General features: G+C 42.3%; 1 protein-coding gene across 8 annotated transcripts in view; it reads right to left on the reverse strand.

The window, feature by feature from the left end:
- Nucleotides 1-17300, reverse strand: part of EPS15L1 (epidermal growth factor receptor pathway substrate 15 like 1) — a 48393-nt gene extending 31093 nt beyond the window's left edge. For 4 of the 8 annotated variants that reach the window (XM_068164919.1, XM_068164918.1, XM_068164920.1 and 1 more), the window contains exons 1-14: nt 17256-17300; nt 12760-12805; nt 12448-12533; nt 12050-12097; nt 10861-10956; nt 8817-8879; nt 7822-7947; nt 6550-6609; nt 5983-6219; nt 5009-5166; nt 4404-4560; nt 1876-1961; nt 1111-1183; nt 551-712 (exon numbers count right to left, since the gene is read on the reverse strand). In XM_068164919.1, coding sequence (XP_068021020.1) covers nt 551-712; nt 1111-1183; nt 1876-1961; nt 4404-4560; nt 5009-5166; nt 5983-6219; nt 6550-6609; nt 7822-7947; nt 8817-8879; nt 10861-10956; nt 12050-12097; nt 12448-12533; nt 12760-12805; nt 17256-17285 — 1428 coding nt within the window. In that variant the 5' untranslated portion in view covers nt 17286-17300. Of the gene's footprint in view, nt 1-550; nt 713-1110; nt 1184-1875; nt 1962-3451; nt 3515-4403; nt 4561-5008; nt 5167-5982; nt 6220-6549; nt 6610-7821; nt 7948-8816; nt 8880-10860; nt 10957-12049; nt 12098-12447; nt 12534-12759; nt 12806-17255 lie in introns of those variants that run through there. The other 4 variants (XM_068164917.1, XM_068164916.1, XM_068164921.1 and 1 more) reach the window with 2 other exon arrangements.
- Nucleotides 17301-18541: the final 1241 nt, after the last annotated feature.

Below are 18541 nucleotides of genomic sequence, written 5' to 3' on the forward strand. Positions count from 1 at the left end.
TCAGAACTTGGCTTGTGTTCCATCCAAGCTTTTATCAATTATTATAAAACAACAGAGTTTTAATGCTTCTAAGAGTCAAAATTACACAGCTGCATAGGCCTCTCCTCATACACTTTCTTACGTGACCTTACACACTACGTTTCTAAACTGAAATAATACATCAGCTACTTTGGCAATTGTATTCCCCGAAAACTCACTTTTAACTCACAATATTGATGAGGTTTAATGACCAAATAGGCACCATTGCCTAGGGATTGTCTCCTGAGTCAGGAATACTGCATTAGGTAGAATGTTTCATATGCCCAAAGAACAGTAATGCTCTACATAGAAAGGGACCTCTGGAGATCACCTGGTTCAACTCCCCTTCTATGACTGCTATGAAAGGTATTTAGATTAGCAAAATCCTTTCTTGGACCTCTGTATTTGTGTAGAAATTGCTATTTATGGTAAAAATGAATAAACCAAGCACATTTATTCATTAAACAAATAGAATTTCCTTCACCAAAAGACACAAGACTGTTGAGCATGTCTGGCATTAATGCACACTCACCACCTGTGTTTCTTCCTGGCATTTCTGCCTCACATCATTCAGCATATCTTTCAGTTTGGCTTTCTGCTGGTCCATTTCATCCAAGCGGTCTTGGGCATCTTGTTTCTGAGCCTCTAGCTCTTGCAAGTTACTTGTCTCCCTATCTAAATCATTTTGCAGTTCCTGAGGAAAATTCCACAGTTTGTTACTTACATTTAGCTGCAGTATTACAGGAATGATCAACAACAGACAAAGTGGCTAGCAAAATCCAGAAGATTTTCTACGTCTTATAGGCTACTGCCTGCACATGCATGTTCTGTTTCTGCAGAAACTTGTTTGAGACACCAGGAAACAAATCAGTGCCCACATGATGGACAGAGACTGTGACACAGCACAGAGCCATCCTAATTATCAACAGTCTCCTAAATTACAGCATTAGTCAAACAGATCTTTAAGTTACAGTAAAATCCCATCAGAGGAAAGACTTTCTGAGAAGCAACATAAGGAAAGATAAAAGAAAGAATGCTTAATTCCCTGTATGTTATTTTAGATTACAATGAAAAATAATAAACAGTTTTTACCTGAACTTCATTGGCTTTCTGTCTGATTGATTCTTCCCTTTCCCTAATGTCCTGCTCCAATGAATATTTTTCTCTGTAAGATATTCAAGCACAAGATTAGTTCATGGGCTTAATGATTAAAGAATACAACACATACATACAGACACAAAAATCAATTCACTATTATTCTGGAAACACCACACAGCCAAAAATGACAGCCCATATCCATATTCTTTAAAGGAGTAAATGTGTCTATGTGTCAATTATTCTTCATAAAATACTCTGTTCCATAGCCCATCTTCTTAAGTTACCTGATAGAATCTAAGATGGCTTTCCAGTATTAACTGTAGGTTAGGAGTGGGAGATTTGCCGTCAGCTCTAGGGAGAGCAGCCTTTCAGTATTTGAAGGGGGCTACAAGGGAGCTGCAGAGGGACTTGTTACAAAGTCTAGAATGATGGGATGAGGGGTGATGGCTTCAAACAGGAAGAAGTTGGATTTAGATGAGACATTAGGAAGAAATGCTTTCCCATGAGTGGTGAGGCACTGGAACAGGTTGCCCAGAGAAGTTGTGGAGGCTCCAAGCCTCAAAGTGTTCACAGCCAGGTTGGATGAAGCCTTGAGCAAACTGGTCCAGGAGGAGACGTCCCTGCTCCTAGCAGTGGGGTTATAACTAGGTGGTCTTTAAGGTCCCTTCCAACCCAAACCATTCTGTGAGTCCATGAACTTCAATCACAAGCAATAATACACTGGCTAAAAAAAACCAAAAGTAATGGACGCATCAGTACCTCTGGAGCTGTGCAATTTCTTGACTAATGTCATCCAGTTCTTTCACCCCTGTAAATTCTCCTGATCCAACAGAACTTGAACTATCCTGTTAAGAATAGAATACTCCGTTAAAAGGCCAAGTCATCAGAGATTTTCCTTTGCAAAGGCTGAGGAGAGAGGTGGAAAACAATCCTCATCATGTGCATTAGGAAAAGTCTATTGGAGGCATCAGGTAATTATGCAACAACCACTGAGCATGCCACACAACTCTGCCTGCGAAACACAGTAACTTTCTCTATGCCCATGGAACAGATGGGACAGGAAATAACAGAGCAGTTAAAGGACATGCACAATGTTGACAGCAAAACTGCAGGCAATGGTAGAGTTAAAGAAGTCAGATTGTAATTTCAGTCACCTTCTGTTCATGCAAACGTCTGCTATTATAACCACTTCCCAGCACATCATTTCTACAGCCATTCAGGCGTAGAGCAGGGAAGATGCAGAGAGTATCCCTTGCATTTCAGGCAAAAAAGTTGTCATTAGAAGTGATTAAGAAAGGATCTCAGCATTTGGTACAAATTTTATCAGCAGCACAAGAACTTCTTTGAAAAAAAATATAATCACTGCAACTGAGCAAAAACTACAAGACTGAACTCACTTCTAGGACAAACCAGGAGACCTATCATTTTAAAATAGCATTTTGAGTAGAAGAAACACAGCTTGCTTGTTTGCTCACCTTGAGATTGCTGTGACAATCACAGAAAGTTTAGCTTTATTCAATATAAAGCCCCCAAGAACCAAGCCAACAAACCACAAACAGCACAATAAAATTTTTTCATGCAAAAATAGGTGAATCTGCAGCTTAAATGTGTTCATTAAGTCCTCTCTTTTGGGTGAGCATTTCTTTTGTTAATATATCATTAAGTAATTATAAGTAATAATGGCAATCCATACTAATTCTTCAAGATAGCAAATAAAAAGCTTATACTATCAGTTCTTTATTTTCAAGCTCAGCTTTGCTGAGACCTGTACTGTAAGCTGTACAGGACCATAGTAAAGTGTTACTCAATTTGATTGTGAAGTTCAATTGAGTGGCTACACTGATTGGGAAAACACAGTCATTGCTCCACATGAGCAGAAAATTGATCTGCTATGTGAAGAGTAGCACGGTTTCTTTCATGTGAAAGTCAGCTAAAACCAGAGCAGATTAAAAAAAAAAAAAAAAAAACAAAAAACAAAGAGAGAGATACAGTGAACTGAAAATAATGGGAGGTTTAAAGCTCTTGCACTGTGGGGTATTTATGGCCGACAGCTCCAGAGAACTAGTCCATGAGAAACTTTTATGTGCCAAGGCTCAGTTGCCTGTCAAAGAACTTCCAGCCAGAACAGCATATGTCAAATTGTGGAAGGAAGCAGAATCACCAGGTCAACGGCCAGTCCTGGTAACTTCACACTCCTGTGACATTATCACCACGCCAAGAGCAAGTGCCACTGAACACAAGAGCAAAGAGACAGCAGAACATGAAGAAATAAACCCCTTGATGTTACAAGTAGCACATACAAACAAAATTCTTTTGGACATTAACAATTACTCACACGACGCATTTCTGTTAGTGCTGAGATCTCAGTTCCTACAGGGGTCAAGTAACCTGTCAGAGTCTACAGGAAAAGGATATAGGAAAAACCTTAAAAGGACCAGCAACAACAACAGTTAAAGTACGTGTAGAGGCTTTCTGGTTAGGGAAAGCCAAAAAGGGGGAAAAAAATTACCTTATAGTTCATATAAAAAAATTACATTGACATGACAGAGATATTTATTCACTTAAATTTCAGACATACACACTATTGAGGACAGGAACAAAGCAGGGTTCAGTAAAGCAGTACTAGCAGCAATAGACATAGGACTATGGACTGTCATGCCGCAAGGGGTGAATCAACCACCAGTTCCCAGAAACTGGGCACTCTTCATTTAGCCATTCAAAAAATTTCTGTTTTCAAGGGAGGAATTTAGTTCTGATCATGGTCAGGGACAGACTATTAAAACAGCTTTTAAGAGTTGCTTTTTCCACTGTGAGGGTGACAGAGCACTGGAGCAGGCTGCCCAGGCAGGTGGTGGGGTCTCCTTTCCTGGAGACATTTAAAACCTGCCTGGATGTGTTCCCGTGTGACCTGTCCTAGATGATCCTGCTCTGGCAGGCGGTTTGGACTGGTTGATCTTTCAATGTCCCTTCCAGCCCCTAGATTCTGTGATCATGTGAAAGTTAAAAAAATTCCCAACAATTCTCTCTGACAAAGGAGTCATGCTAGACTTTTCTCAGCATTATTTTTCCTTTATTAAATATTCTACTGATTTTTCTTTACTGTCTTGCACTGTTAAACATCTGTGTATATTTTCAAATGTTAAAAGATTTTGTAAGAGGAAACAAAAAAAAGGCAATCTTTTACCATAAAACTACAAAAAAACTGTTATTTGTAACATTAATACTCAAAATTCATTACCTTCAAAGCACAAAAGCTCAGTATTATCCACAAATAATCCATGACTTACCTGTATTGGAGTGTTTCTCTCTGTGGGAGGAATCATATCTGGAGACAACACTTGTGGAGGATCAATCCCTTTACTGACCTTCTGCTGAATGAGATACATTGCTAGTGCAAACTGATCTTTGCTCAGCTTTCCCATCTGTCTTGTGTCTGCCAAAGCCCTAGTGAAAAATAGATCATACTTACTTATAAACAAGAAAAGCTTGTTTCTTCTCTACCAACAAGCCCAAAATACAGATATTCATGGAATTTCCTTTCGATTCAGCCCCATCAGAGCTTGCTTATCCTAGTAAAAGAGTTCCATAAACAGAGCAGGATTTCATTAGACTTATTAAGTGAATAGAACAGCATTACTCTGAGAAAAAAATATTTAGAGCATTAGAACTCAAAAAAACAATCACAATTCACAGACTGACCTATACTCCCATCCCAGAAAAGCAAAGTGAGTAATTGTTTTGCCTTTGTTTTCCCATAAAGTCCACATAGTGTAGTAGGGCAACAGAAGACGTTGGGCTTTGCTTTAGTTTGTGGGATTTTTAACATTAGGAACACAATTCTGCATGAATAGATCAGCACATTACAAAAACACAGCTACCAGGGAATTCTTACCATATATGTGCTAGGAGATTCTGAGACAGACCTGAATGCATAAAAATGTCCTTTACTTCCTGGCCACTCACAAACCCATCCATGTCTGTGTCTGTTTTTAAGAAAATGTCATCATATCGCACTTTTTCAGACACTGGTACCACCCAGTTCACAGAGGGCTGGAAGACAAGGTTGTAGATTTCAAAAGAAGGTAAAGTATCCCTATCAACACACAGAGTGTACACAACACCATTCAGATATGCTGAACACCTTGCAAAATCAAATCTGATTAGTAAACATGTATTTCTGCTTTTCCCAATAATGTTTTAGCTTGATCCTTTCAATCCGAATTAGAAATGCTGATGAACAGCTATTGATCAGGTAAAAATTCTTCCCCATGAGGGTGGAACAGGTTACACAGAGAAACTGTGGAGGCTCCAAGCCTGAAGTGTTCAAAGGCAGGTTGGATGGTGTGGCATATTAAGGACCTTGAGCAACCTAGTCTAGTAGGAGACATCCCTGCCCATGGCAAGGTGGTGGAACTAGATGATCTTCAAGGTTCCTTCCAACCCAATCCATTTTGTGATTTTATGAAAAGCATTCATTCCTTGGAAATATGGACCCAACTAGGTATAATAAGTCCTTATGCTAATAATGCAGGAGCTTTAAGAGATAGATTAATGATTTTTTTGGTATAGAAGCAGATAGATGAATAAAACCTTTCCGTGGTTTCACTTTCTGTGAAAAGTGAAAATTCCCATTAGATTTGCCACCTCAAGGTCCCTCCTCCTAAAATTCACCTTTCCTTCCTCGATTCTTCCAAGTCTTAGCATTCTCATTTCATTTCTTCCACCCAAATCACCCAACAACATATTCTCAGAAAAACATTCATGAGGCAGAAATTTACATTAAAAAAAAAAAAAAAAAACAGTGGTTTTTTCCATGCAGTTTACTGATACAAAAAACCAGGGGGGGTGTGGGGGTGTGGAAATTACCTGTGCTTGCTTGATGCTGTGCTTGGGAGACAAACTCCCTGTGCTGTTTAGACTGTTGACACTACCATGAGAAGGGGTAGAACGGAGGCTATCTTTTGGCGGAGGACTTGCAGGGAGAACAGGAACTGCACCAGGAAAGACAGACATCTTCTTTCTTTTAGAAGGTGGTATGAGAGAAGGGGGTAATAGTGAAGGAACTGGCTCTTTCTCAAGGGCTCTATAAACCAAATGCATTGCCTGCAAAGGCAAAAAGGTCAGATAACATTAACAATTAAGGGAAAAAAGCAGTAAGATTTTCAGTGCTTCATTTACATGTAAGTAAAACAAAGACTGAGATCAAAGATTTAAAATCAGAGCAGACAATTTTGCATGTAATTCCAAAAAGTTTAGTCTTGATGACACAGGGAAGAGTTAATACATGGATTTGAGAAAGGTTATTTAATAGCTCCATGTGGACCATTTACAACAGTCAACTGCAGCAGAAAAAACCTGCAGTGCTCCTGAGGAAAATGACGACCTATTTGCTCTATCAGGCACACCGTGAATTGGGAATTTAAAGCAACCTACCACAGCAAATTCGTCCTTGTCCAAGTGACCATCTTTATCAATATCACTGAGATCCCAGACCTACAGCAGTTATGATAAAAGTACAGTCAATAAAACTTACAGGAGACTGAGAAGGATATAAAACTTTGTGTACTCTAATACTTAGCAATCAGCTATCCCCGTTGAATCATCAATATGACTTGGAGACAGCCAAGAAGAGTGGACAGAAAGCTAAGAACTGAGGCTCAACCATCTGAACTCTGCTCCCAGCTTTATCACTGTACAAATTTAAGCTCTTTGAGTAGTCCTTTGCCCAATTCCTCAGTCCCCTATCTTGTTGACAAACTCTTCTGGAACAGGAACATGCTTCCTGAACTTCTACAATGACAATAACAAGATAAACACAAAGCCTTTCAAGACTGAGTACTCCATAATAGTCAAGTACAGAACTGAAACAAGTCATACTTAGATTCTGTAGTTAACTCAGAGAAGAGGTAGCTCTTCCTAAAGAAAGTGTATCATGCAGATAAATCTCTTACATAGAATGTATCCACTCTCAGTCATATCAATAGGCAAAACATTAAAGAAAGTGTTTTAAATGGAAGCAGATCAATGCTTTAAGGTTTGCTTCCCTTGCTAATATGCAATGCATGCATTAAACTCAGATCTCAGAAGTATTTATAAATACACTTGAAAAAAATACTTGACAGTTTGACAGCTACAGTAAACTGGGCTCTTTTAAAGTGTTCTCTTGTACAAACACTGGGTAGATGTAATGGCAAGTCCTATCACTTGTATCAGTATCACTATGGTTGGAAGAGACCTCAAAGATCATCAAGTCCAACCTGTCACCACAGACCTCATGGACTAGAGTAGGGAGGACACTACTGCCCACTGCAGACTTGAACTCACGACCTTCTCGTTAAGGGTCTTATGCGCTACCAACTGAGCCACATCTGCTTGTGTTTGGAAAAAGGACAACACGATGGAGTATAATGCTGTAACAGCTACTATGGCGCAGGCAAGCTAGGGTTGTTTTAAACAATAAAAAGAAAAATTTTCAGCTCTTAAAAAATGAATACAGACATAATTAAGCAAATCTACTCTAGGGCACAAATTACTATTATTCTTATTTCGAAGTGGAAGACTTCAGAGCCTGCTTAACATTCTTGCTTTACAGCATGGACTCAATGTAAAATCCCAGCCAAAACCTGATCTTATGCTGGTAAGTTACATTTAAATATTTAACATTGCAACTATGAGACGCTAGACAGAAGTAAACAGTATACTTACCCTTCCTAGGATATCAAGAGGTAGCTTTGAATTCATCAGTACTGGTTTTACTTTGTCTCCTGAAAGTAAACCATTTACTGGCAAAAGGCTTTCAAAAATACCATCAAACTTTGCTTTTTCTTCCACCTAGTTGGTAAGAAATAGCCTGAATAAGTAAAAAAGTGTGCCTGTGTGAGTGTTGAAAATGAGAATTTTCAAGAGGTTAAGATTGGTCAGTAATGTATTGATCCTAACTTGCCAAGCTTTCTTGCAAGTGCCAGCACACTGTATTTAAATTTAAACCCCATGGAGCTAGATTTTAAGAACTTAACTTCAAGGCTAAAGTAATGAGAGCTAAGAGCATACAAGATATGTTCCTGCATTTTTCTAAAGGACAAAGCATTCAGACTCAAACACTGCTGCCTAGATTTTAAACAAACTTTGAAAAATTCTGTAGAGCTAAACACTATTATTCCCAAATAATTTGCTTCCCACTTTAAAGTACGACATGCTAAGAACAAAAATAAATACAGAAATCAGCATTAAATATCCCCATGTTATGTATCAAAGGTCACTTTTATCCAGCAAAATATATATATATATATATATATATATATATAGTATCACCGAAAACTAATTAGAACACATGAACTCAAACTTTAAATTAATAGTTCAGGCTGGATTTGGTGTAATGCTTTGCTGTTCTCAGTGGGGTTCCTTTATATACACGTGAAAGTGCCTGCTACTGGGATTCTGGATGAAATCCAGGCAGAGGATTAAAATTCATTGTGTCCTAAAAGCATCACACCATGGGTTGTCAGAGGCTTGTCTACACTTATTTCAAATCTAAAACTACAGCTCAATATTGTCGATTGTGCACAAGTCTGGCATCAGAAAGGGAGCACTTCTGAAATGGGAAATGCATTGGATACTAAATTCTCTCACTGTCAAAATTACAGGCAAGGAAAATATTTCCTTTTAAAGAACAGATGGAATATTTTGTCTTTCACACTTACCCTAACAGCCCAGTGAGTCTCTGTTGAAGGTGGTGTGATCAGCAAAGGACTGCTAGTATCATGCTAAAAATCAAAGAAGTTTTCATTTATATGTGTGTATATATATACACATATATAAAACACATACACTTCTGTTTCTAATCCTTACTGTTTTAAGAGATTTTTATAGACATGACATTTAACTACCCATAAGAAAGGCACCCATGTACCCAAATAAAAAAAAATGTAAGTCATACTGATTTATACTGTGACAGTACTTTGATAAGGGCATTAGGTGCACTAGGTACCCCAGAAGAGAACTAAGACAAGCTAAAAGAGGTTCCACAGCAGCCACTACATGCAAAGCTGCACTCATACCTGACCAACTCCTGCCTGACCAACCTGATCTCCTTCTATGATCAGGTGACCCACCTGGTGGATGTGGTCTACCTGGACCTCAGCAAGGCCTTTGACACCGTCTCCCACAGCAAACTCCTGGCCAAGCTGTCAGCCCATGGCTTGGACGGGAGCACATTGTGTTGGGTTAGGAACTGGTTGGAGGGCCGAGCCCAGAGAGTGGTGGTGAATGGTGCCACATCCAGCTGGCACCCAGTCACTAGTGGTGTGCCCCAAGGATCAGTGCTGGGCCCTGTGCTCTTTAACATCTTTATTGATGATCTGGATGAGGGCATTGAGTCCATCATCAGTAAATTTGCAGACAGCACCAAGCTGAGGGCAGGAATTGATCTGCTGGAGGGTAGAGAGGCTCTGCAGAGGGACCTCGACAGGCTGGACAGATGGGCAGAATCCAATGGCATGAGATTCAACACATCCAAGTGCCGGGTTCTGCACATTGGCCACAGCAACCCCAGGCACTGCTACAGGCTGGGGTCAGAGTGGCTGGAGAGCGGCCAGGTAGAGAGGGACTTGGGGGTACTGGTCGATGGTAGGCTGAACATGAGCCTGCAGTGTGCCCAGGCAGCCAAGATGGCCAATGGCATCCTGGCCTGGAACAGGAACAGTGTGGCCAGCAGGAGCAGGGAGGTCATTCTGCCCCTGTACACTGCACTGGTTAGGCCACACCTCGAGTACTGTGTCCAGTTCTGGGCCCCTCAGTTTAGGAAGGAGGTTGACTTGCTGGAACGAGTCCAGAGAAGGGCAACGAAATTGGTGAGGGATTTGGAACACAAGCCCTGGGAGGAGAGGCTGAGGGAGCTGGGGTTGCTTAGCCTGGAGAGGAGGAGACTCAGGGGTGACCTTATTGCTCTCTACAACTACTGAAGGGAGGTTGTAGACAGGCGGATGTTGGTCTCTTCTCCCAGGCAACCAGTACCAGAACAAGAGGACACAGTCTCAGGCTGCACCAGGGGAGGTTTAGGCTGGATGTTAAGAAGAAGTTCTACACAGAGAGAGTGATTGCCCATTGGAATGGGCTGCCCGGGGAGGTGGTGGAGTCACCATCATTGGAGGTGTTCAGAAGGAGACTTGATGAGGTGCTTGGTGCCATGGGTTAGTTGTTTAGGTGGGTTGGACGCGATGATCTTGAAGGTCTCTTCCAACCTGGTTTGGTATATTCTATTCTATACTATTCTATACCCTTTCCTACATACTCCTGTTGACCTAGCCCAAAATGTCTTTTTTCTCTATAAACATAGAATTTAGCCACATCAGCTTCCTGACCACACTGACTATAGTTAAACTTGCACCAGTTTTGCAGTGCAGGAAGGGACTGGTACATCTTACTCAGGAAGCCAGGGCTATGGCAGCTGTGACTGCAGTTATCATAAGGATTAGCAGCCTGAGGTCTCAGAAGCAAGACATTCATGAAGATGATAATTCTGCACTGTAACAGGTTGCCCAGAGAAGGTATTCAAAGCCAGGCTGGATGGGGCTTTGAGCAGCCTGGTATAGTAGGAGGTGTCCCTGCTCATGGCAGGGGGCTAGAACTAGATGATCTTCAAGGTCCCTTTCAACCCAAACCATTCTATGATGCCATGGTTCCGACACTCCAGCTAAAGCCTTAGTTCTCATATAACACATACAAACATTTCGATGTGCTACTTACAAATTTAGGAGGTGGCACAGTCAAGTTCAGACTGCTCAGGTTAACGTCGTGACCATTCTGCGCACATGCTACAAGGCGCAACGCAACGTAGAAACCCTGCAAAGAACAATGTTTGCTGTCAAACCCAGCCTGAGTCAGTCTCCAATGACCCACTGATGTACATGTGCAGCTCAGGGAAGTATAGCAACAACAGCAAGTTCAGTGACAACTACCCCACTGCTCTGAAAGGTAATTCAAACAAATCTTTACAGTAACACAGAACAAAGAAGATGACTTCAAAGCTATGTTTTAAGAGGGACTCTCCCGCAGTAAAGATCAACATTTAATTTTTAAAATAATTAATAATATTTTAAAGTACATTATGCACATCTGCAAGTAATTTGGTATGTGATAGTCCAAGCCACATTTCGCAATGCAAGTTGTATTTTTTTTCATGCAAGAAAGACTTATAAATAAACCTTAAAATCATAGTTTGCACTGGTGCAAGACAATAACCATCTATGTATCACAAACACTGAGACAGAATTTAGGTATACATTTCTCAAGCAGCCTCACTAAGTAAGATATTAGGATACAAGGCAGTGCTGGGAAAAAAATCATTTTGTAAATGAGAGCTTTAGAAAAACAAGCTCAGGATAAGCTTATCCTTAAGGTCAGTACTGGTGAGGCCACACCTTGAGTACTGGATTCAGTTTTGGGCACTCACTCCAAGGACATTTTGTTGCTGGAATAGGTCCAGAGAAGGGCAACAAAGATGCTGAAGGGTCTAAAGCATAAATATTACGAAGAGTGTCTGAGGGAACTGGGCTTGTTCAGCTTGGAGAAAAGGAGGCTGAGGGGAGACCTTCTCACTCTCTACAACTTCCTGAAAAGAGGTTGGAGCATAATACAGGTTGGTCTCTTCTTTCCAGCAGCAAGTGATAGGACAAGAGGAAACAGGCTCAATTTGCACCAGAGGAGGTTCAGGTTGGATGTGAGGAACAATTTCTTTCCTGTGAGAGTGCTCAGGGATTGCAACAAGCTGCCCAGGGAGGTGGTGGAGTCCCCATCCCTGGAGGTGTTCCAGAAACATGTGGACACGGCACGCACTTGCAGACATGGTTTAGTGTCTACGGTGGTGTTAGGTCAATGGTTGGACCATGATCCTAGACATCTTTTCCAACCAAAACAATCCTATAACTTAATTTACCTGCTTATCCAAGTATCCTTTACCCTCTGGGTCAGCCAAATCCCATATCTGTGGGGATAAAAAATAAAAGCCACTATGATTTTAGAATAAAGCTTAACTCACCTGAATAGCTTGTATTGTGTGCGTTCTTGAACTGTTTGTTGCAACTTTCAGCTTATGACATACAACATTATTTAATTCTGAAGTTAGCAAACATGTCACACAAAAGCTTCTTCTTTTAGCCCCCTATGAACCTCAGAACAATGCCTTGGAGCTATCATCAATCTGTGGTTAACCTAACATTCCATAGATCTGCTTTGCATTCCACTCAATTCCATTTTGCAAAGCCCTTCTCAATGATAGCTGCAGGTAATCAATTGTACAAACAACTACTGCATTACCTAATTCCATCAACTTACTTTTCCAAGGATGTTATCAGATAGACCAGATTTTTTAAGAAACAGTGCAGCTTCACTTGCCCCAACTCTCCCTGTGTAAGTTGGATCTACCTGAAAGATAAAAATTCACAGTTTATTGAAGCATGTCTGTCATGAAAGCAGAGATGAGAAATTAAACACCTCATGTCTAGGTCAAAAGCAGCTAGACAAGCATGCATTATCACCCAGCATAGAGAATTAACAGAGGTTTAGCACTGCAATGGGGAAGTCAAAAAGAAGGAAATCTTGGGGAGGAGGAAACTGCACTTAAATTTTAAATTCGTTTTTAAGAACCTACCTGTTTGTAGTACGTTTCATATAATGGATTCCCAGTAGAAAACTGAAAAAGAAGAGAGATGTTAAGAAAGCAACGAACTGCAATCAGCCCACCCTTAGGGACCAGCAGAAAAGGAGCGGACAGTACTTTGTATATCACTTCTGTTAAGGAAGTACGCTAGTTTGCAGTGCTCCTAACTGGATGCTTCACATCTAAGTTTAGGTAACAGAGATCTCCTCCTGAACTTGTAGCATCAGACTACTCTTAATACTTCTTATTCATCAGTATTCATACTTGCACTTTTAATTAACAACATTATGTGGTCATAAGGCTTTCAAAACAGCTTTGAAGTATTTGCCAAGGTGTTTCACATCAGTTTGATGATCACTGATATCAAAAGCAGAGTTCTCAACATAAGGCTGACCTACCTCCTGCACTGTAAATATACTTATGGGGTATTTTCAGCAGACAATTACACATAGACAGAGCCCTGGTGTCAAAATATGCCTGTGTTTATGCATTTTCAGGACTCAGATCTTAGCTGAAACACAATAGAGTAACAGCAGAATGGTTAATAAACAAAATGTCACAATTCCCTGACAATGTTTGAGGATTTCAACTTGGTGTTACCACTGCACTGCACAAAAGCAGAAGACACAAAGGTGGGCCCTGCCTTTTCAGAAAGCTGAACAAACAGATTCCTCTTCCCTCTTGCTGGTGCTCCAAGCAAACAGGAACTGAAATGCCAACAGAGGGCAGAAGTCCGAACACCCATCTTCTCAGCTGCCTCCTATAACTGGAACACAAGCTTGGCCTATCACCTAGCCAAGTGCAGGTTATAGGCCAAAAGCAAAAATGTTACAATCCAGTCTCCAAGAGGTCACCCCTTAGAGCAGCCAGAGGCCTTAAAAAGCAAGCAACAAAACAAGCCACACAACTTCTCTCCACCTACAGAGCACCAGCCAGACATCTAACAAATCATTATGTTGCACTAATTCTGATTACTGGTATGTCACCTCCCGAATGCTACCTTCTTCCTTGCCATCCACACGGTTTTCCAGATGTTCTGCCTGCACTGAGGGAAAGGGAAATAGAAACATGACGGAAGACCAGTGAAGAGCGTGATTTTTTTTTCTGTGCAAAGAGAATCTTCCTTTGAATTTACAACAAAGACACCAAATCTTTATTTAAGGAGACATCCAAAATAATTATAACCTATTCATCTAAAGTATGTGAACACTGAGCTCTTTCAAGATCAATATTTCACCTTGGCTAGAAAGATTACATCCATTTTCAGAAGAGTTTCCTAAACATCATCAATGTACTTCACATATCCATCCACAAAATACACCACTGCATTCTCCACCGCATGCTCCAGAAGCTCTCAGTCTTGCAGAAGCTGGACAAGAGTTCAAAACAAAGCTGCAATCATAACTCATAAAACTGACTCTTCTTTTTACTGGCTTGTAAACAATCAGCACTGTGTTCCTGAACAAAGTAGGAAACACATTCAATGAAAGGTGGAAGTAGAAAATAGTCCATCCAGCTTGGAATGAGATCTAGTATGTTTGCACCAGCTATCACCAAATTCTCGGTTATCAGAGAAACTGGCTGAAAACCAGCTACAAACTCCTCTAAGGAACTGGGTGAGTATTCAAGAGCACATAGAGACGGGGTCTGTGCCAAGATACAGAGCAAACCACTCCAGAAGCACCACTGAATGATGTCACCCTATAACCATTCTTGTCATCTTTATCTGACATTGTAAGCCATGACATACAGTTGACCTACCTGACAAGAAGTGGCAGGAATTCAGTGTAACATGCTTAAATGATGTGAAGTTTCTTCCACAGCAATATAGTCTGCTGGAAAGCACTTCATCACTCTGCTCTACTTGCAGAAGACTGCAAAGACCTCTGATTTACCTCAATGACTGTATCTCTATGATGGAGCCAACCATACAAAATGGGCAGAAGTAACAAAAATAGCAAAGCTGCCTACCCACCATCACCACATCTGACTGTATCACTATTGTTCAGGATTCTGTAATTTGAGGACACCTGCTGATGAAGAACCTACACAGTGTAGGTTCCCTGGCAATCAGAGAATAACATTTAGAAGGGTCTGCAGTTGGGGAGTGGTCAAAGGATAGAACTTGCTACAGAGTGACTCAGTCTGACTTTACAGTTTAATGACCCTCCAGTTTCTGTGCCTACTCCCCATTCCCCAAAATGTCAGCTATGGCCATGACTTTACAGACTCTCTCAGACACTTCAGAACACTAATGTCTTTAAGTTGATTTGCTGTACAAATTCAAAGTTCAAGTCTCAAACTTGCACACTGCATTTGTGGGACACAGTACACACACATAGATCCATCTCCATGTCCCTTAACACAAGTCTGGGAACAAGACAGAAGTAAGATGCTGCCACCAGAACAATTAATAAAGCCAGCTCATGGCAGCCCTCTCTCCTGAAGTCATTTCAGGGCCACAAAGAACTCTGGTCAGATGACGTACTTTCCTGGGTACCCTCCTGTCTCATAACTGTCTTTTGGTCACTCTTGTCACATCATATGATACATGAAAAGGGGGGGGGGGGGGGGGGGGGGGGGGAAGGGGAAATCAAGGTTCTCACAAATATGAGAGCCAAAAGAAGTCTGCTGCTGCCCCAGAATATTTACCATGGCCCTTAATCTACTTGCCAAGTATCCTCAGTTCTCTCAGATAACTGATTTACAAAATGATCTGCACTCTCCCAGTATCTTTAGCCTAGAACAGAATCATAGATCAGTTTCAGTTGGAAAAGACCTTTAAGATCATTAAGTCCAGCCATGATGTAACTCTCCATAATGCCCAGAAACTGGATGAACATGCTTGGCCCAGTGGAAAGACCACTGATAAAGCAATCCAATATTCCAAAAGCCAAAGCTATCAAAGAAACATAACAACTGGAATTGGCTTCATTTAACTCCAAGAAATTAACTTCCAGGGTTGTTCCTCAACTGTTATTATGCATTGCCAGTTGAAACACAGGGAAGTGAAATAACAATCTGCACACTGCTAGACATCCAAATGCTCTTTGATAAAAACTTAACTCCAGAGAAGAGAACCATAATAAAATTCATCTATGAGAACTTCCACAACAACAAACTCTTTCAAGTCGAGAGTTTATTTTACATAAGTATTCTGCACATCACTTCATTTGATTTTTTTTAATAATAGTTTGTGTATGCATAGATGTTTTTGGCTGCTTCTGAACATGTTCATTTAATTAAACAGATGTTCATCAGGACACAGATAAAAAGCTGTGTGCTCTTTTAATAAGGCACACAGCAAATGACGTATTACCCAAGCACCGTATAACTCTATTGAAAGATAAGTTTTCAGAGTATTAGAATTAAAGCCCCATTACTAAAAGAAAATCATTATATGTAACCAATCTGAACTACCAATAGCAGTTTTTCCAAATATCTGACTGGCCTGGCCAAGGAGTAAAAAATAGTTTCAATTCCAAGGCATTGGGGGTGGTGGGGAGTTGCTTTGCTTTTGTTTTAAAGCAAAAAATAGTTCCATAATCTATGAAGATCATCAGTTTAAAGAATAAACTGTAATCACACGGTTTAAGTTTAAATTATTTGAGTAAGGAATGAATTTAAAAACTCTTAACACCAACAATAATCTACCTAAGGATCCCAAACATTAAAGCAGATCTCCCAGAGGCACGTCACCCTCCTTGCATGAGCCAGGCTCCAAGTGTCTTCCACCCTCCTGCAGAAGACATTCTCCTGCTGACGGGTAATACCGTCCTTCCTGTTTCTCCCTACCGAGTACTTCACTGGTGTACCTAGACCTATGGCTGAACTGCCCACACACCTTCTAAACATTTAGCTGTTGGGTTCTCATGACTGTGCTTAAGGTAGCATTAACACCGTGCTACAAAGACGAAAACAGGGAAACATGACCAAAGCCAGAGTCACAAGCGAGCCCTATCCCTCCCGCAGCTCAAACCTTGACTTCAGTCCACTGTCTGTGGTTAATACCCGCTGCTCAAACCCAGAGCCTGAAGCCCGGGGAGAGAAAGCTCTCAGAAAGCCTCGGTGCTGCCGTGCCTCTTCCCCAAGCACAGCTCCGAGGGCCTCTATGAGGAGAGAGCACCAGCGCCTTTTGTGCCCCCACTCAACCGGACGGCGCCTGTCCCCAGAGGCTCTGCCCCGGCCCGATTGCAGGAGACAGCCGCGGACCACTCGCCCCGCTCCGGCCTGCTCCCCGCCGCGTACCGAGCCTCTCCCACCGCGGGCGGAGCCCTCCCCTGGCCGCGGGGAGAGGCAGGGCCTATGCCCCAGTGCCGACCCGGCCCCGGATGCACCCGCCTAAGGAAGCAGGAGCAGCACCGGGGAGGGCCCGCTCTCCATCCCCGATCGGTGCTCAACCGTCGGGACCAGGGGGCCGCATCGCCTCTCAGTCGCGTTTCCCCTCGGCAGCGTCCGGCCGTCGGCGGGCCAGGCTAGTTACCTGCTGGCTGAGGGGAATGAGCGCCGCCATCTTCCTCCCACTGATTCGAGCAGCGGCCGGGGCGGAGGGGGGGCGGGGAGGGGGGCGGGGAGGGAGGCGGGAGGAGGGCGGGGCGAGCGGCGGCGAGGAGCCGCCCGGCTGCGCCTGGCACCGTCTGACCCCGCTGGGCCGGGCGTCGGCGGGCGGCAGCCGAGGCTTGCCGGGCTGCTGCTGCCGGGCTGCTGCTGCCTGGCAGCAAGTTGGGCAGCTCAGGAGACGCGGGAACGAAACGGAAACAAAATCGATGCCGTTTAACTGTCCCCGGCAGCCGTTCCTCACGCCGAGAAGCTAGCGCTGCTCTCGCTGTCCCGTCCTGCAGCAGTCTCTGCTGCCAGCCGCGGCTCTCCTCCAGCAAAGCTGGCGGGGACCTACCTACACTGTGGACAGAGTAGATCTAGGGAAGACTGCAGCTTCTGCCAGGGAACTGAATCAAAGCACTGATCGACCTTCTAACAGCATGACCTGCATCCAACGTTCTCCTGGACAAACCTATTTTACTTAATTACACTGAATCTTGTCAAAACTGACCTCACTATGATTCCTCTACGATCACAAACAACAAAGCTAACAATGTAAATATTGAACGGCAGCCTGAACGAGGCTAGATCATTGTGGCCACCGAAAAGCCGAATGAACAGAAATTTGTTGAGGAAAAAAAGGTAAAGTGTGACTGGTCTTACAGCAGAACTTCAGTCCTTCATCCCACAGCATCAGTGGACTTGTTTTACAGAGGACAGCACTCAGACAAGCAGAAACAAAAGAATTTGACCTCAGTCGTCCCACAGGCTGGAAACTGGCCAGGCTGAAGTTGGGGGTTCCACAGATCCCCCCCCACTTCCTCTCTCCTTGACATACAAACTGTCCAGCCACTGTCAGGATAGCTTAAAGGTAAACGTGAAATCATGGGCTTCTGGGAGCCCATCTTCAGGTTTTGCTACATCTACAGCATTAATTCTTAGGGGCCGGGAAGGAAACACAGAACTGAACGACCTGAGAAGGGATGAAGCAGGTGACAAGAAGTTACAGTAAGTCAGACAAAAAATACGCACATCCTTGATGGTCCCACCATCACCCTTTTGGGATGTGGACACAGACACACTATTTTAACACAAATTCCAGGTACTGAATGTGCTCATTGCTGATTTCTGAAGTGAAAATAATAACAATTTAAAAAAATAAATAGACTACATTTAAACTGTTTCACCTAATACCCAATCTAAACCTCCCCTGGCACAACTGCAGTAACC

Source organism: Melanerpes formicivorus, unplaced genomic scaffold, assembly GCF_026170545.1.
Source record: "Melanerpes formicivorus ecotype bairdi unplaced genomic scaffold, bMelFor1.0.p_v2 SCAF_83, whole genome shotgun sequence".
NCBI lineage: Eukaryota > Metazoa > Chordata > Aves > Piciformes > Picidae > Melanerpes > Melanerpes formicivorus.